The 20188-nt window shown below is 44.9% G+C and overlaps 2 protein-coding genes across 2 annotated transcripts in view; one reads left to right on the top strand and one right to left on the bottom strand.

Annotated features, from left to right (window-relative positions):
• GGA1 (golgi associated, gamma adaptin ear containing, ARF binding protein 1) overlaps positions 1-20188 on the bottom strand; it is a 468858-nt gene that overhangs the window by 228770 nt on the left and 219900 nt on the right. The gene's annotated exons all lie outside the window — the stretch shown is intronic.
• Positions 1-20188, top strand: part of LOC137532404 (lens fiber membrane intrinsic protein-like) — a 33003-nt gene that overhangs the window by 8935 nt on the left and 3880 nt on the right. The window contains exon 3 of the mRNA XM_068252856.1: positions 163-303. Coding sequence (XP_068108957.1) covers positions 163-303 — 141 coding nt within the window. The remainder of the gene's footprint in view (positions 1-162; positions 304-20188) is intronic.

Here is a 20188-nt window from a genome sequence, read left to right as displayed (position 1 = left end):
GCAGCATGGTTAAAAACATAAAACATTAAATCGTATTCCTTCCATTTATACTCTCTTGAAAGCTTAAAAATGATAGGGTGTAAACTGCTCTTTATAAAGCTTAGTCGTGTGGAAATGGGTCTATAGCTAACGGCAATACTCTCTTCCTTTGTTGTTGTTCAGCGTTTTGGGATGCCACGAGGGCCTTCATGTTGCTGTCTATCTTGTCGTGTTTTGCTGGCATCATCTTGGGACTCACAGCTTTCTCCAGTGGGGCCAAGTCTGCCCGTACCCGCTCTGCAGGGGTGACACTACTGGTGGCAGGTAACTGTTTGCAAAGAGCTGGCGTATGCCTGAGTGAAGCTATGAATGTTCTGCTCCTATCTGATGTGAGGGCTCTCATTATTCCCCACAGACTAGCTTATAATGACTTCAGATGAATACTGTATATACTCCAATACAAGTCGAGCTCGTATATAAGTCGACTCCAATATTCAACCCTCTTAAGCTGGAATTTTTTTTATTGACTTAAGTATAAGTCTACCCAGCAAAGGTAATGGCTGCAGTTGGGGACGAGGGGGGGTGGGGGTGGTAATGACTGCACTGCATACAGCATTGCACCTATTAACCCTTCCTGTCCCTTAAGTGCAGCCAAACACTCCAGGCCCCCAAGTGCTGCAATTATTCACTCCCTTTTATGTAGCCCAGTATTTCCTCCACTGCCCCTTTCCTTGTTAATTGTTGTGGCCAGGACTTTTAGACCTGTGTTTTCTTGGCATTTCCTTTCCTCAAAGTATCACTTACCACTGGGTAAAATGCTGCAAATGAGAAGGCCACTATTAGTACACACGTTACTCAGTGTGCTCAGTGCTGCCCATGACTCGTGTATAAGTCAACCTCTATACTTTTATTACGTGAATCAGACCTAAATTTCTAGACTTATACTCGAGTATATACAGTAGGTTTAGCAAGGAGAGCAGGAATGAAATAAGCAGATGTAAAATACAAGAAAAGAGATGGTGGTGCTATACACTGACCCAGAGCAGAATTATCCACCAGGCAACTTAGGCATGTGCTTGGGGGCCAGTGGGTGTCAAGGGGCCCACCTGCCATCTTCTTTGACCTATCTCTACTTCAGCTTATCAAAAGGACCACAAGTGGAAGTGGAAGCCCAAAATCTACTACCTGGCCCAATTACGTCTTAACCCATCTCTGCACCGACCCTGCTGCTCCAAACATATCTCATAAGTTATGCTTTTTATGGAATCAAAAATGGCTGCAATGCGGCCTTGTGCAAACCTTTAGCTTCCTGTCTGATGTGCTGGTTTCCAATTTCAGGTGACAACACAACATTCTCCTATAACAATCACACGTGTTCATGCAATAGGTTCTTGGACAAGGCAGCCTAAACTCTCGGGTCCGCTTCATTCTCCCGCTGGCAGGTCCGCAATATCTGCGACGGGAGCTTTAGTCACACCTCTAATTATCCCATGCCCAAATTATTGCTGTGGCGTGGCCATAGTCACAATTTTTACAGTGGTCATGCCCCAATTATAAGGCGCAAACCGTCTGTTGCTGTGCAAGGTTCCTAACATCACTGACCCATCAAGGATCCACTGTAGGGGCTTAAAGAGGGATTGTCAGCCACAAAATCAAATTCCATTTACCCACTGCTCTGTGTTTATTATGCAGCCTGCAATTTAACCCTGCATTGCAAGCACTCCAATCTATTCCGAAAGGTTTCTGCTGTAATAAATCTTATCTCAGTTAGCCTGGCTCTATTTGGTACATTGCCGACGAGAAGTAACTTGCCATCACCCCTCCTACATTCCTGCTCCTCACTGATTGGCTGAGGGCAGTTCTGTTTGAGGCTGCTGAAATCTAAACTATGCTGTGCTCACATGTGTTTACACATAGCAAACTAGTTATGACAGTGCAGTTTCTAGAAGAAAAAACAAAAGTAAAGGAGGAAATTACATCAGGATTGGCTTCAGTAAGAGGGGGTTAAGTTGGAAAATGCCAGAAACAGTTTTCCCTTTATTTACTGTGCAAAACGTGAACAGTACAATACATATGTTGTCACAGTGCTGGGTCCCCAGTTCAAATTGTAGACAGGGCACTATGTGTACAGAGTTTGTATATCCTCCCCGTGTCTGTGTTGGTTTCCTCCGGGCACTCTGGTTTCCTCCCACATTTAAAAAGCATACAGATAAGTTAACTGGTTTCCCCCTAAACTGGCCTAGCCCCTAGACTATGATGGGCATGTGATTATGATAAGGATTAGATTGTGAGCCCCCTGGAGGGGCAATTAGTGACAGGACTATATATTCTATAAAGTGCTACAGTTGATGGCATTTGCCACATCAATACTATAATAATAATACAATACAGTAGTGGGGATCCCTTCATCCACTAGAGGTATATACCATATGTCCACTAGGTGGCAGCAGAGTACAGGAGACAATTTGCCTTCATTCTCTGGTGAACAGCCAGGCGCAGAGAAACTAGAAGCAAACCTACATGCAGCTTTCACATTTTCTGCATAGGAAAACTGACAACCAATGATAATCAAAGTGAAAATAAACTGATGAGATACACACTTGTATATATAGTCCTTATCCCAAATGGCACTGTCCTGGAAACCAATCGTCTTATTTTGTATTTAAGAGTTAAAATCTGTCTTTAACCACTTCATCCCCAAGAGTTTTTTGGGGGACTACAGCAATTTTCACCTGTCAACGCTCCTCCCTTTTATTCGCCAATAACTTTATCACTATTTGTCACAATGAAATATCTATAGCTTTTATTTGCCACCAATTAGGCTTTCTTTGGGTGGTACATTATGCTAAAGTTATTTTATCCTAAATGCATTTTAGCAGGAATAATAGGAAAAAATGGAAAAAGTTTTGTGACCGTCACTAATGACAAGCCCATACATGCAAATATAACAGTAATATTCCCTCATGCCATACATAGCAAAAAAAAAAAATGGAGTCCCTAACATAACTATTTATGTATTTTTAAAAATGCAGGATTTTTTTTTTTACTAGTGTTTTATGTTGGTAACTATGGGGGTGTTAGGGGGGGGGGGGGTATTAACTTATTTTTATTTCATTTACGAAGTGTAAAATGTAGTGTAAAGTGTGTATTTTTTCATTTTGTATGCAATTGTTTTTACCACTGGATGTCCTCATAATCACTGTCTCTGTGCTTAGGACAAACACAGAGACAGTGTTTGTTCCAGCAAAGATCACTGGCTTCTCGTTGAATCCATGATCTTTGCCTTACAGGTACTTTGATTTGTTCAGGGAACACTTCTTCCCTTTCACCAAACGCGGCTCTCCAAGACCCAACCGGTACACGCAGCGGGGGAAGGGGGGGGGGGGAGTGTTTATGTTGGCTCAGCGGACACGGCAGCGGCGGTGGGGAGGACATTTTAAAACATCCTGTGGTCCGTTAAGAGGGACCAACAGGACATTTTATAACAGTGGGCGGGTAGTGGTTAAAGTTCTACTGTTGCAGGTATTTACTGTTCAGCTCTCATACAGACCAATCTCAAAGGTTGTAATAATGTTATGTGTTCCCTGCTCTTAGATCTGATTTTTCATCAGCATAGTTTTAAAATCTCTTATTAGTTATTAGTGACCAACAACAGTCTGACTGCAGAGAAACGTTCATTTATATCCCCGGAGTCTTAAAGAGAATCTGTACTCTAATATTCTTACACTAAAAAGCACACCATTCTATTCATTATGTTCTCCTGTGCCCCTCTGTGCTGTTTCTGCCACTCTCTGCTGCAATCCTGGCTTGTAATTAACAGTTTTAGGCAGTGTTTACAAACAAACTAACCAGCTTGTGATAGGCTCACATAAACAGAGTGTGTGAGTCATACAGAGTGTGCAGGGGGCCTGCAGAGGGTGTGTATCGCTTCTATCCAATCACAAGCAGCCCTGCACATTCCACACATTCAAGCCTTAGCCCGACAGACACGACAGAGGAAAAGAGATAAGATTTATTACAGAGACAGTGCAATTAGGAAAGGCTGCAGTAAGCCAGAGCACATTAGAACAGGCATAGGAACTTCTAGGATAGAAGAACTAAGGCTGACAAATTTGTTACAGAGTCTCTTTAACTCTTAGGCCTTGTTCACATTAGTGGCGTTTTTGTAAAGTTTTAAGCGCAGGCGATTTTCAAAATTGCCCTGAAAGCACTTGTGCAATGACTCTCTATGAGAGAGTTCATATCAGAGCGGTTCGCTTGCGATCCACTTTGAGAAGCGGTGCTTGAGCCATTTTTGAAGCGATTTGCCTCAATGGAAGGTATAGGAAAAACGCAAAACGCTCACAAAATCGCTTTGGCAAGCGATTGCATGAGCGTTTTTTAAAAAAAATACATGTATTTATTTTTTCTGGATTTTTTTCCGGATCATAAGACGGAAGTGCTCTGCAAAAGCGCTTACAAAAACGCTCACAAAAACGAGCAAACGCGCAGAAAATAGCCAGAAAATGCTTTAAAAATGCAGAAAAAAGCCCACCACGGACGGACACGCGAGCTGAACACAATGTGAACAAGGCCTCACAGTGTAAAACATAAAATGGAACAGAGGCTAGTTTGATGTAGGATTGGGACTGTACATACACATGTTTAGCTCGTCATGTCACACTTCAGGTGGAGGCATCACCAATAGCTGCAGATTATATTTTGATCTTATCATTCCCTTAAAGTACACCTGTAATGAAAAATGTGCCCCTAGGGCAGGGGTGTGCAGACTTTTTAGGCCAAGGCCAATACTGCTGTTCCTGAGAGTGCTAGGGGGCAGGGCCGGATTTGTACATTTTACCGCCCAAGGCCAACTATATTGTCTGTATGGTTGTTATCTCTCCGCGTGCCCCAATGAGAATTCTACTTACATTCCATCATTGGATGTCACAGACAATAACTATTTTAGTAATACATGTATAGATTATAAATTATGTTTTCCTTAAGAACTTATATGTTATGTTTGCCATCTCATTAGTGATGGACTCGTTGTGTCACCATGAGAGTTAGGCTGATGTGTACCTGCTGCAGGATAGAGCTTGCAGGGACGACACAAGTACAGGACAGAGATTCAAAGGTTAAAGCTGTCTTTGTAGATGGCTGCATAGAACAGCTTTACTGCCCCTCACTGAGCCGCCCCTAAATTTCTGGTGCCCTAGGCCATGGCCTATGTGGCCTTGCCAGAAATCCGGCCCTGCTAGGGGGCCAAACTAGGGAAATGAAACACAATGTTTCCTGACTGCTGATTGGTACGATATTCCTGTGACATTTTGTCAAATAAATCGGAAATAACCCATATACAGTGTGCAGTTAGCATGTCCCTTTCAGTATGCAGACATAGTGCTGCTGGCACAGTAGCTGCTAATCAGTGGCTGTTACTGCTGCTGGCATAGTGACAGCTGCTAATCAGTGGCTGTTACTGCTGCTGGCATAGTGGCGGGTGCTAATCAGTGGCTGTTACTGCTGCTGGCACAGTGGTGGCTGCTAATCAGTGGTTGTTACTGCTGCTGGCACAGTGGCGGCTGCTAATCAGTGGCTGTTACTGCTGCTGGCATAGTGGCAGCTGCTAATCACTGGCTGTTACTGCTGCTGGCACAGTGGCGGCTGCTAATCAGTGGCTGTTACTGCTTCTGGCACAGTGGCGGCTGCTAATCAGTGGCTGTTACTGCTGCTGGCACAGTGGCGGCTGCTATTAATCAGTGGCTGTTACTGCTGCTGGCATAGTGGCGGCTGCTAATCAGTGGCTGTTACTGCTGCTGGCACAGTGGCCGCTGCTAATCAGTGGCTGTTACTGCTGCTGGCACAGTGGCGGCTGCTAATGAGTGGCTGTTACAGCTGCTGGCACAGTGGCGGCTGCTAATCAGTGGCTGTTACTGCAGCTGGCATAGTGACAGCCGTTAATTAGTGGCTGATACTGCTACAGTGGTGGCTAATAACCTATACGCCTGCAAAGAGGGAGGCAGAGCGGAAACATAAGGTGGCCCCAGCATGTGGCACTACAGCCATGGCCGTTTTGCCGCCGCCCTGAGCGCTGTTTGGAGGGGGGCGCTGTAATGGAGGGGGAAGCTGGAGCCGCGGGGAGGGCAGCCCGACCTCTCCATCCCTCTCCCCGGGCCGCCCCCTGTGCTCCCCCCTCCGATGCACAGTAAATAGCGTAGCAGGAAACCCTGACCACAACTACTCACCTTCCTGCGTTCCACTCGCTGCTATCTCCTATCGGTATAGACGCTGAGTGATACACACGCTGCTTCCTGTTTAGCCGGAAGCAGCGTGTGTATCACTCAGCATCTATGCCGAGAGGAGATAGCAGCGAGTGGATCGCAGGAAGGTGAGTAGTTGTGGTCAGAGCTTCCTGCTACGCTATTTACTGTGCATCGGAGGGGGGAGCACGGAGGGCGGCCCGGGAGAGGGAGGGAGAGGTCGGGCTGCCCTCCTCGCGGCTCTGGCTCCCCCCTCCATTATGGGGGGGAACCTAACTAACTAACTAACCAACCTATACTGGGGGATGCTACCTAATCTAACCTATACTGGGGGACACCTACTTAATCTAACCTATACTGGGGGACACCTACTTAATCTAACCTATGCTGGGGGGCACCTACCTAATCTAACCTATGCTGGGGGGCACGTACCTAATCTAACCTATACTGGGGGGCAGCTACCTAATCTAACCTATAATGAGGGATGCAACCTAATCTAACCTATACTGGGGGATGCTACCTAATCTAACCTATACTGGGGGACACCTACCTAATCTAACCTATACTGGGGGACACCTACCTAATCTAACCTATACTGGGGGACACCTACCTAATCTAACCTATACTGGGGGGCAGCTACCTATCTAACCTATACTGGGGGCAGCTACCTATCTAACCTATACTGGGCGGCACCTACCTAATCTAACTTATACTGGGGGGCACCTACCTAATCTAACCTATACTGGGGGGCTGCTACGTATCTAAACTATACTGGGGGGCAGCTACCTAATCTAACCTATACTGGGGGGCACCTACCTAATCTAACCTATGCTGGGGGGCACCTACCTAATCTAACCTATGCTGGGGGGCATGTACCTAATCTAACCTATACTGGGGGGGGGGGGGAGGGGGGCACCTACCTATCTAACCTATACTGGGGGGCACCTACCTATGAAACCTATACTGGGGGGCACCTACCTAATTTAACCTATACTGGGGGGCACCTACCTAATCTAACCTATACTGGGGGGCAGCTACCTATCTAAACTATACTGGGGGGCAGCTACCTAATCTAACCTATACTGGGGGGCACCTACCTAATCTAACCTATACTGGGGGGCAGCTACCTATCTAACCTATACTGGGGGGCACCTACCTATTCTAACCTATGCTGGGGGGCACCTACCTATTCTAACCTATGCTGGGGGGCACCTACCTAATCTAACCTATGCTGGGGGGCACGTACCTAATCTAACCTATGCTGGGAGGAAGCTGCCTAATCTAACCTATACTGGGGGGGGGCACCTACCTATCTAACCTATACTGGGGGGCACCTACCTATCAAACCTATACTGGGGGCGCTTACTTATCTAACCTGTATTGGGGCACCTACCTAGCTAGCCTATACAGGTGGCAACTATACTGGCTACCTATATTGCAGGCACCTACCTAACTAACCTATACTGGGGGCACCTACCTATCTAACCTATGCTGGGGGCAACTATTCTGGCTACCTATATTAGAAGCACCCACCTAGCTAACCTGTACTGGGGCACCTACCTATCTAACTTATACCAGGGGCACCTGCCTATATAACCTAAACTGGGGGCAACTTTACTGGCTACCTATACTGGAGGCACCTACCTGGCTAACCTATACTGGGGCAACTATACTGGCTCACCTATGCCTGGCTACATATACTGGGGGGACCTATAGCTGGCTACCTATGCTGGGGTACCTATTCTTGGCTACCCATACTGGGGGACCTATACTGAGTGCAACTAGACCTGGCTAACCTATACTGTGGGCACCCATACCTTGCTCCGGGGTGGGGGGGGGGGGGGGGGGGGTAGCGGGGCACAATTTTTACACCCTCGCCATGGGTGTATTTTAGCCTAGAAACTGCACTGACTACAGCTATGGCCTACGGGTTGCATGGAATTAACATTTGTAGAGAGCTTCGGGGTTCACCACAAAAGGTTCGGTGGACTGCATTTGGTCCCAGGACCAGACTTTGGACATGCCTGCCTAGGGAGTATTTACCTCGGAAGGGGAAAGCGTCTGTATCCTAAAGAGGCTTCCTTCATCCTTCACAGCACCCCCGATCCAGCACTGGCACCCCACGAACTGTCAGGAACCATAACAAGCCTGTGACACGCCTCACACAGGCGCACTTTGCAATTGGGCTCCGGTAGAAATAGCCGAGCCTGATTGGTCCGCTCTACTGAGCAGGCGCAGATGGCTCAGCTTTTTCCGATGGAGCCCAAACAGAGAACCGTAAGTGCGCCTGTGTGAGGCGTGTCTTACAGGCTTGTTATGGTTCCTGAGCCCGCACCGCCGACAAGCTTATCGGTGGATTTTCGTGGGATTCCAATGCTGGATCAGGGGATCTTTAGGGTCCAGAGGCCTCCCCTTCATGAGGTGAGTAACCCCTAGGGACACATTTTTTTCATTACAGGTTTACTTTACACTACATAAAAATGCTCCATAACTGCCAGCAGGGCTTGACTGAGGCAGAGGCTTGAGAGGCTCCAGCAGTATAGGAGGCAGAGCACACAGGGGCGTAGCAATAGGGGTTGCAGAGGTAGTGACCGCATCGGGGCCCTTGGGCCAGAGGGGCCCCGAAGGGCCCTCCCTCAACTACAGAAATTAGCTCTCTATTGGTCCTGTGCTCATAATAATCACTTCTATAGATACTTATAATAGTGGTAATCCTTAACAAACTGTTTCCCATCCTTTTCTTGCACCTCTGAAACTGTAGTTGCCATTGGCAGGTTTTGGTGCGCCGTATCAATTGTTACGTATAGAGTGCTTGGGGGGGCCCCATTGTAAAACTTGCATCGGGGCCCACTGCTCCTTAGCTACGCCACTGAGCGCACAACTCACTCAGCTATCATTCCCCTATTGTGTTTGAAACAGAGTGAAATGAGAAAAGGGGATACATGGCAGTGGCTGCAAGCCAGATAACTAGAGATTAAGGTGTTAGGGGCCCCGGGGAGCCTCTTAGTCTAATAGCAATCAGTGTGTGACTGCTGGGGTGGGAGGGATGGAGGGGCGCACTTTGGTGTCTCAGCCTTGGATGCTGGAGGTCCTTGTCCTGGCTCTGACTGCCACCTAAATAAAGTAAGTGATTCTTTCGGGTGACATTTTAAGAACAATAAGGGCCCGTTTCCACTAGAGCGAATCTGCATGCGTTTCCTGCATGCAGATTCGCATAGACAATACAAGTGGATGGGATTGTTTCCACTTGTCAGGATTTCTGAGCGTTTTTCTGTGCAGAAAAAAAATCTGTATGGCAGAGCCATCAGAATTCGCATACCACATACCGCTATGCGATTTACATACAATGTATTTAATAGGAAATTCTCATGCGGTTTTGGTATGCAAATTTTCATGGGAATTCGCATACGATTTGGCATAGAAACAATGGAAAACCACACAGGCACTGCCATGGTTAAATTAGCATACATAGTCATCCATGTGAAATCGTATGCGAATTCGCATGAAAATTCGCATACAACCGCATGTGAAATTCGCATCCGCATGCAAATTCTTTCCGCGGCGATTCTCACCACACAAGTGGAAACAGGCCCTTACAGTACAGACGTGCTCCCTCCTGTCAAATCTAGTATAAGGCACAGCATGGCATGGGGATCAGTCATATGCTGCTGTTACTGAAGGTCTATTATGGGGTGCTGTCTGTTGCTGGGAAACTGTCTGGGATGATGGAACCTAATAAGGGTTTCGGTAGAAGCTCGAGAAAAAAAACTAAGTATGAGGAGGTGATCCTTATTTTCTGAAATAAATGAATCCTAGTTACAGGGTCTCAAAAGAAATCTACAGTGCAAGTCCGATTGATTAGAAAATGAAGCCATGTAGTGATAAGTGGAGATTGCATGCAGATTTCAAACACACTCGATTGTACAATCTTGTCCGATTTTACCAAAGAGTAAACATAGTGAATCTACATTTAGCAGATCTTTAGGTAAGATTGGACACGATTGGACAATCAAGCTTGCCTGTATGGCCATCTTTAAGGTGGCTATAGACACAAGATGGCAATTGAAGGATCTGGTCAATTTGATTGATTCATTGATTCTGCCAAAATAGTATGTAGGCAAGTAGGGAGGGAGGCTAGCATCCTTACACAGATCCTTTGCATAGAGTACTTCTGTAAAGAAAGCAAGTACTGAAAATCCCCCATGAGGAGATGGACTAGTCCAAAACCTGTTAGATCTGATGGAGTTGTACTGCCTACCGTAACTGACAGAAACATAGAAGGAAAGTAATTTATTGTGCATTAAGCAGTGGGAGAAATGTACGGTACTTCTTATAAATAGGTATTTTACATTTTAAAGATTTTCACAATAGTGGTTCTTAAAGTGAACCAGAGACGAAGCACCCTCATGTATTTACCATATATATCAGTGGGGACATTAGAGAAAACACCTACCCTGCTCTCTGTTTCATCCTTCACTGCTCAGCCTGCTTCTTATCAGGCCTGATAAAATCTGCCTTCAGCTGCATCAGTCAGGCTCTTCTGCGCATGCGTGGCCCTGCCGTCATCGGGGATGTTCTGTGCCCGCGCAGGTAGTACTGCACAGCTGCAGAACTCTCTCGGCAACGTGAACATGGAGGGTGCGAGCACATTTGCGCATGTGCAGGAGAGCCCGACAGGCAAATGTAGGCACCCAGGAGGACGGCAAGGGAGGCAACAGTGGTCATAAGGCTGGAGGAAGCCCCATGTAAGAATGATTCCTTTACCCCCCCCCCCCCTCGTGTCAGGTTCTCTTTAAATAAGGCTATTCTTTAAAAATCAGTTATGTATATTAGAGAGCTCATTTTGTTTAAAGGAGATCATTTTACCCAAATACTGTCCTCACAAGTGTTCTCCTATGTGAAATATTGGCCATACCTTCCCTTAGTATAAGCTAGGCTGGTGAGCTGCTGATGTATTGGAGAATCCCTGGCAGGGGGCAACCACACTGCAGAGACTGACATAAGCTGTGTGTCGCATGAATGCTGCATTCTTCCACAAGGTCTGCTTACATGGGTGTGAGAGGGGGGTCAAGGTCTGTGTCCATGCAGGGGGGTCCATACCTGCTTCCATGGGAAGGTCAAAGCTTGCGCAAATAAGAGGCGGGGGGGGGGGGGGGGGGGGCAGATAACACCCTGCAGTACAACAAGTCAGTAAAACAAACACTATAAATCAAGGCACAGAAAGTATGCATAGAAAGTATTTACACCCTCCGTGATTAATTATCATAAACTGAGCGCTGCCTAATGAAGGTGTACAGAACCTGACTCACTGGATTCCATTACATCAAGGAACTCTGCTGCTAAAATTCCTGCTGTATGTAATGGAGTGTATAAATGTAAATATAGAGCATGCTTTACATTCACGTCTCTTTATGGTGACCCTAAACTGTTATTATATTATGCCCTGGCCTGTGTAAATATACCGCTTCCATATAGTATATATACTGTATGTTACACACTGCCCTGCATTCATGCTGTGTTTCATTCACACACTGGTCTGTACAAGTACAGGCAAATTATCATTATTTTATATATATATATATAATATTCTTATCTGTATACATGCCCTATAACATTATACAACGGATGACAAACTATAGATAAATCTGATGAGGGGAGTAAAAACTGTATATTGCATCCCAATCTGTTTAAATACTGTATGTTATAACTGGATCTGCATATACAGGTGGTTCTACTTACAGATTGCATGTGTGTAGAGATGGATTGAGATGTAATGGGGCACTAGGCAGGGCCGGATTGAAGCCAAGGCCACATAGGCCATGGCCTGGGGCACCAAAGGATCAAGGGTGGGTGGGAAGAGGGAAGAGTCATCTGGCTACCTATATTTGAGGGAGGGCGAGTCATCAGGCTATCTATACGGAAGGGGGAGGGTCATCTGGCTTCTTATACTAGAGGTATGGGGTCATCAGGCTATCTAAACTGGAGGTGGGGGTGAGGGGTCATCTGGCTACCTATACTGGAGGGAAGGGCCAATGGGCTACCTATACTGGAAGGGGGTCACCTGGCTATCTATAATGAAGGGGGGCAGCTGCTGACAGTGGCCTTGTGTGGTAAAGAGTACAAATTTGGCCCTGACCCTAGGCTAGGTAGTAGATTTTGTGGTCCTTTAGGTAACCTGAAGACAGCTGGAGAGAGGTCAGAGAAGGTGGCAGGTGGGCCCCTTCACACCTACTAGGCCCCAGGCACCTGCCTAGGTTGCCTGGTGGATGATCCTGCTCTGAGTGCCTGAGTAATTCAGCACTGTTGACCAGGTCATTAGCAATCTGCTATGTTGCATCACTAGTATGGGTCATATTCAGTAAACTCCAGTGTAGTTGTTGTGTGCAGGGAGTGAATGACAATCTTGCCCTGATGTCTACAGACTATGTAGATCCGGTTGCAGTTACCTTGGTAATGCTTGCATTACTAGGGCAACTCGCGCTGCACAACTTGCGTAAGGCATGTTACTCAGGTAACGAGGGATGTGCTAATTGCGTAACGCATGCTGTGTAGTCTGCGGCAGTAATGGTAAAATTGTGCCCCCCCCTGGGCCCGGCAACTTAACTGAAGAGGGTCCTGTGCGCATTGTGTAAATATGTAATATAATTTATATTTGCATTATAATGTGCATAGGATGTGTGTATTTTGCAAAGGTTATACTGCGGGCTGCTATACTCACCGTGTTGATGTCTTCCAGCGTTCCTGTGCGCGTGTTCTTACACACGCGGGAATACACTGAGTTTTATGGTCCCGTCTGGTTCCTTACGCCGTACGGCATTGCGCAATACGCGCATGCGCACTAAGTGTTACATGTAATGCGTTACGCATCCTACTGCGCATGCGTAATGCTTTAGTTTCGGCGCCAAATCCACGGTTTCATCAGTATATAGACAATAGAAAAAATTATGGAAAACGTCTACTAATAGATATCAAAATGTTTATTAAAGAATCAAAAATAGCAGTCACATAAAACCCTCCTGCTATTTTTGATTCTTTAATAAACATTTTGATATCTATTAGTAGACGTTTTCCATAATTTTTTCTATTGTCTGGTAGTGGTGTTTGGGAAGTGGCTCCCCTATTAAGGGTGTCAGATACTTTGTATTTTCTTGCGCTCCCCAATTCCTTTTTTCAACTCATCAGTATACAGTATAAGCAGCACTGCCCTCAACTGCAGTGCTGCTCGTTCTAACAGCTTGGCTAACTGTTACTGGTGAACCTTGGCGATTATTTCCTGATTGACTCCTGTTGTGACCCCGGCCTGTGACCTCAACTATCTGTTTCTGTCCTCCTGCCCCGACCTGTGGCTTGTAACCTCCGCTGTCTGCTGCCTGCCCCGACCTTTGGCTTGTAACCTCCGCTGTCTGCTGCCTGCCCTGACCTTGGCTTGTAACCTCCGCTGTTTGCTGCCTGCCCCGACCTTTGGCTTGTAACCTCCGCTGTCTGCTGCCTGCCCTGACCTTTGGCTTGTAATCTCCGCTGTCTGCTGCCTGCCCTGACCCTTGGCTTGTAACCTCCGCTGTCTGCTGCCTGCCCCGACCTTTGGCTTGTAACCTCCGCTGTCTGCTGCCTGCCCCGACCTTTGGCTTGTAACCTCCGCTGTCTGCTGCCTGCCCTGACCCTTGGCTTGTCTACTCGACTACAATTACTGCTCTTCCTCACAAGTACTGAACTACTCCACTCAGCAGCATCTCCTGTTTTCCTCGGTTACCGGTGGGGCAATCCCAGGGGTCGTGACCTGTGGCGGCTACCAGACAGCTAACGTAGTCGGCTGCCCACTAGGGGTAGTGGCCCAACATCCCTTGCGGGGTGCTCTGGTGAAGACCCGTAGCCGCTTAGACTCCACGCCCTGGTAGAGCCCACGCCTACCACATGTAGTTGGAAGGGAAAGGAACTGGAGCAACATAGAAGGAAACTCATCAGCCGCGTCCTGCCCACATGACCAACAGCAGCTGTATCCCATCTACGCTCACCTTCCACCCATCCTGCTTCCACCCAGGGATGTTTTTGCCCACAGACACTCCAGGCTATCACCTGGAGCGCCATTGTTTTTTGAGGGTGCCGCTTCCGAAGTGGAGTCTACTTCCATTTGTACTTTGATAACCAATTTCACAAACCAACAGCCATCCAAACCAGTTCAGAGGGTAAAATAATAAGCATGCCAGTCAAGCTAAACAAATCATTCAGAATTTTAATTCAACAGATCGATCATTAGAACGTACAACAGCATTAAAGCAAACCTGAAGCAAAAATAAACTTATGAGATAATGAACTGTATGTGTAGTACAGCTAAGAAATAGAACATTAGTAGCCAAGAAAAAAAGTCTCATATTGTTTCCAGTACAGGAGTTAAAAAACGTCAGTTGTTATCTATGCAAAAGAGCTTCTCTGAGCTATTCGACCCACTGGTTCGAATACAGTCCTGTTTTCTGAAGCACTTAAAAAGCCAAGAAACAGTAAGAGAAGATTTTACTACAGGAAGGTTCAAAGGGTCATTATTTCTGCTTTGTATTATAGCTTAAAGGGAACCTAAACTGAGAAGAATATGGATTTTTCATTTTAAAATAATACCAGTTGCCTGACTCTCCTGCTGATCCTGTGTCTCCAATACTTTTAGCCTCAGCCCCTCAACAAGCATGCAGATCAGGTGCTCTGACTGAAGTCAGACTGGATTAGCTGCATGCTTGTTTCAGGTGTGTGATTCAGCCACTACTGCATCCATGAGATCAGCAGGACTGCCAAGCAACTGGTATTGTTTAAAAGGAAACATCCATATCCCTCTCAGTTTAGGCTCCCTTTAAAAGACAGTGTGGTTTCTAAACTGCAAATATGACAAAATGATGCAATATTGTAAAAAAAAGCTATTTAAATGAAAATAAAAATATGAGACTCTTCTTTGCTACTAATTCGTTATCTGTACTACACATACAGTTCGTTATGGCAAAAGTTTTTTTCACTTCACGTTTGCTTTAACGGTACTCAATCTGATCGATCGTTCGGGACCTTCAGGTAGGGACGGGCTGATACCAACTTATTGTTCTTGCCAGTTGCTTGAGAGAGCCCCCTTTCCAGCTATGCAGAGCAGCAAGCAGTGAAGCGATTCACCCCAGCACTGGGCGCTGTCCTCCTCTCTTCTTCCTACAGCTGCCGGCAGTGCTGCTGCATCCTCTGTAGGTTTCCGATGTGGGTCACCTGACTCAAACCTATGGATGATGCAGCAGCACAGCCGGTGTCTGTAAGAAGAGGAAGAGGAGGATGGTGCTCAGTGCTGTAGTGTCGCTGTGCTGCTTGCTGCTGTACATAGCCGGGGAGGAGACAGGGAGGCCCCCCCCCATGGGACCCATCGATTCTGGTTGCTTGAGAGCGACCGTTTCTTGGGTGCCGGATAGCAGGGGTTTTACTGTATAACATGCTGATATGTAAATTACATGATGGAGAGACAGCGGATGGATTGATCTTCCAACTCAGACTGACAGCTTACAGCCCGTGTCCTGCCAGTTGGGTTTTTGACTGTTGTCCTTGGTAGACGATTTAATGCGACAGGCAGTACATGTGGTATGGATCTGATTACTGCATCCATTTTTCTTACAAGTATTATCTCACAATTATTACACAGTATAACTGAGGCGCTAGGCTCTACTACGGCTCACTGGAGATTTCGTTGTCTTTATATGCGAGAGGCCCCATCTCTGGAAAGCTGTAAGAAAGGGCTGAAACCCACCTTTTTTACCGAACCTTCGAGACTGCAGAATAGGGATGCTCTTATGGATTCCGTTGCGTTTCCGATTGGAAATCGGCATTTACTATCGGAACTCAGAATTTTTTTTTGTGTGGAAATACTGCATTATTGCAACTCTGTAATTTTAGGCCAGTCAAAGAAGTGGAAAGCAAAAGCATTGGGCCAATCAGACAATGCAGAGTCAACTCGGGAAGTATTTGGCCAATTAGGGAATGCAAAAAATGACACCAAAAAAAATACTTCTCATAAATCGTAAATTGGAATCGGAAAAAACAGAAATCCGCGGAATTGGTAATAAGCATTGGCTGAAATTGTAATTTCTTCAGAATCAGAAATCAACATTTCCAACCATCCATACTACAGAACGCAGGGTTACAATGCTGTGATTCATCAGAGAAAAGCACAATAAAAATACTACTATTATTATATGCCTGAAGAAGCGGAAACCTTGTCCGGAGAAACGTATTGCAGTCTATGGGCTTGATTCACAAAAGAGTGCTAACTGTTAGCAGGGCCGTTTTCGCGCGCATTTTCACATTGCGCACGATTGCGCATTTTTGCGTGAAACGATAATGTTTTCGCACGCAAACGCGAATTTTCCTGCGAAATCGATATCATTTTCGCATGAAAATTCACATTTGCGTGCAAAAACGTTATCATTTCGCGTGAACATTCGCAATCGTGCGCAATGCGAAAAATTGCGCGAAAACGGCCGTGCTAACAGTTAGCACTGTTTTGTGAATCAAGCCCTACGAGTTTTGTTCATTTGGATCAATAAAATTACGGTTCTTAGCCTCACCATTGAGTTTTTTCCCCATGAGTAGCGAAGTTTATAGTCATCTGCTGTATTTTTAAACTGTTTTTAATCATTTTATTTGGCTTTGGCGCATCTGAACCGTGTTATATTACACAGTATAGCCTCTGAGGAAGTGAAAAAATTCACAAATAATTCCTAATGAATTTCAAATTTTGCATTGTGAAATCGCAAAATTGCAATTTATTGCAAATACAGTATATTTTCTCACTAACCATAAGAATAACTATGGTTAGTGCAAATTTGCGCAGATTTGTTTACAACAGTTTACAATTTCGCTTAGAAGCTTCACTGTTTCGCTAAGAATTTTCATATAGAATTTTTGCATTCATGTCCTTGGAGAATGCCCAGAAAACATGTTTTTCAATTTATAGCTTGTCGGACTGGTTTTGGAGTTCTGTATCATGCAATTATACATATGATGCTTGGGAGGGGCCCAGGGTAAAATTTGCACAGGGGCCCAGGCAGTGGCGTAGGGATTACCATAGCAGCCATAGCAGCTGCTATGGGCCCAGTGATAATGGCTGGCAGCAATAAGGTAGTCTGTGGAAGACGCCCTGGGGTGCAGAGCTACATGAGCAGAGTAGAGGAGAGAAGTTAACTCATTTCTGGCTACCTAATACTGGTGGGGACCTCTCTGGCTACCTACATTTGGTGCTATTCATACTCGGGGCTACCTAATACTGGGGGCTCCTCTGAATACCCATACTGATAGGCTACGCTAATTAATACTGGGAGTACCTCTAGCTACCAGTGCTGGAAGGCTGCTTAATTCTGGGGGCCAAAATTGTGCTATAGGGACCCATGGTTTCTAGCTACGCCTCTGGGCCCACAGTTCTGTAGCCATGGCACTGGACCCTAAAGTCTTGGAAGGCACATCTGGCAAAGTAATACAGTATAATACTAAGCAGGTTGGACTCTGGGTGCTTTAACTGATGTGGTATTTGCACTTAATTTTATGGTGGCATTTTAATTGTCATGGAAGAAGCCATAATGTGAATGAACCTGTCGGTGGACTATCACATTGAACTGAGCACAACCTTTTGACTTTTGTTTTATTAAAAGTTATGTTTTAAATTATACTTGTGAATCAGCAGAGGTTCCATAAAAAGCCTATGTTTAGTTATGGGCTGGTTCTACCTCCCTTGACCTGTTCTTTTTTAGTGTTGTACATCATGATATGTATATGTCCTATTTATTGCACCCTGCTCTCTACATATACTTGTCTTACACTGTGATTTGCGATGTATATAGTGTTTAATAGTGTAGCAATATCCAGCTGGGGGTGGGGACGTCACGTAAATGACTTTACATGGATATGTATTTATATATTACATGCTCATAAATATATATAATACATTTCTCTGTAACAATATAGTAAACAATCTCAGTAAACGTCAGTAATATTCCATTTGAATACGATATACAGGTGAAACGTGAAAAATTAGAATATTGTGCAAAAGTCTATTTATTTCAGTAACTCGACTTAAAAGGTGAAACTAATATATGAAATATGAACCATTTACAGGAGGTTTGGATGAATTAGCTGATTAGAGTCTGACACTTTGAGCCTAGAATATTGAACATTTTCACAATTTTCTAATGGTGTGAGATTTTGATTTGGGGGTTCTCCTAAGCTATATCCATAATCATCAACATTATAACAAATAAAGACTTGACGTATCTCGTTTTGCATGTAATGAGTCTACTTTTATATATTTTAACTACCTAAGGACCGATGGGCGTAAAGTCCTGGGGCTGGCATTTGCAGGAGATCGCATCTCTGCTTTGTAGGCGGAGCTCCGCCTTCAGTCTCTCAGCGGCGATCGCCGCTCGGAGACTGTTAGACGGCAAAACCGCTGTCTAATTAGGCTGTACAGCGCTGTGATCGAAGGCAACGCTGTACTGGGGACAGCCGTGTGACATGGCTGTCCCCCTGGGGGTACACAGAAGCGATCCGCTGCCTGTGATAGGCTGAAGCCTATCACAGCCAAATGCTGTGATAGGCAGATGGGGGGAGGGAAGGAGGGAGGGATATTAACATTAAATAAATAGGAAAATTTAACAAATAGATAAAAAATTATAAAAAATAAACAAACAAACCCGAGGGCGATCTGACCCCACCAACAGAGAGCTCTGTTGGTGGGGAGAAAGGGGAGGGGGGAATTACTTGTGTGCGGAGTTGTGCGGCCCTGCAGCGAGTCCTTAAAGCTGCAGTGGCCTATTTTGCAAAAAATGGCCTGGTCTTTAGGGGGGGTAAAGCCTGTGGTCCTGAAGTGGTTAAGTTGAATTACTGAAATAAATGGACTTTTGCATGGTATTCAAATTTTTCGAGTTTCAACTGCTGTATTTACTATATTATATTACTGTATTTTAACATAATATTTTACCGTACAAAACTATTAACTAGGAGAGTAAATGCAGTAAATGCAGTAAATGCAGTAAATGCAGTAAATGCAGTGCATTACACCCTGATCTCTGCACAGAGTACAGTATACTGACAAAACTGGCAAATTGCACTCACTTTTTTACCCCCCAAAAGTAAGAGAACCCTTGAGTGATTGTATACTAAGAGTTGCATGATAAATAAAAGTATAATAATGTAAAATATCAAAGAGGCACTGTAACAACCTATAATTTAGTAGAATGCAGTAAATTATTCAGGATACCCAGTTTCACAGAAATGTTCCTGGTTTAAGCATCAGAAACACATCCCATAGCTATATATTGCTGTATATTGGTATGTAACCGCTCCCTCCCACTGAGGCTTAGCCTAGGCTTATTACATAAGTGGAATCCTTCCTCCTCCCCAGAGTATTCTGGGAAACCAGGTATATTTTCTACTGGCTTTAGAACTCTCAGTAAACAAACATTCTACAGAGATCACCTGACAAGACTTAATATGCTGACACCTGTGAAACATTTCAGAATGTTAATCAGGGAGAGGAAAGATTTTACAATGGGCAAACACTGACTAAATCATTTATAAATGAATATTGTAAGAAAGAAAAAAAAAAAAAGGAACTTTATTCATTACATTATTTTCACTACAGTTCCTCTTTAGGTGTAACTTTTATCATCACAGTCTAAAAACACATACATAGGAAGGCAAACCCAATACCATAAGCCATAGGTACTGGCAGCCTGTATTTTAGAATATGTCAGGTGTAAATATACAGGTATACAGTAAACCTGTGAAACAGGATGCAAAGTGGCAAAGTACAGTGCGTATAGAAAAGAGTAGACAACCTTCAAATTATTTACATTTTATTGCTTTGCAATAATACATTTTACACTTTATTTGCTTTGGAAAATAGTTTTTCCAGCATTATATACTCAATGCATTTTATATCGGCTGAGATAGATTAAGGATTAACC

The sequence above is a fragment of the Hyperolius riggenbachi genome, chromosome 9 (assembly GCF_040937935.1).
Source record: "Hyperolius riggenbachi isolate aHypRig1 chromosome 9, aHypRig1.pri, whole genome shotgun sequence".
NCBI lineage: Eukaryota > Metazoa > Chordata > Amphibia > Anura > Hyperoliidae > Hyperolius > Hyperolius riggenbachi.
Note: the sequence above shows the minus strand (reverse complement) of the source record. Positions and strands in the feature narration are given on the sequence as shown.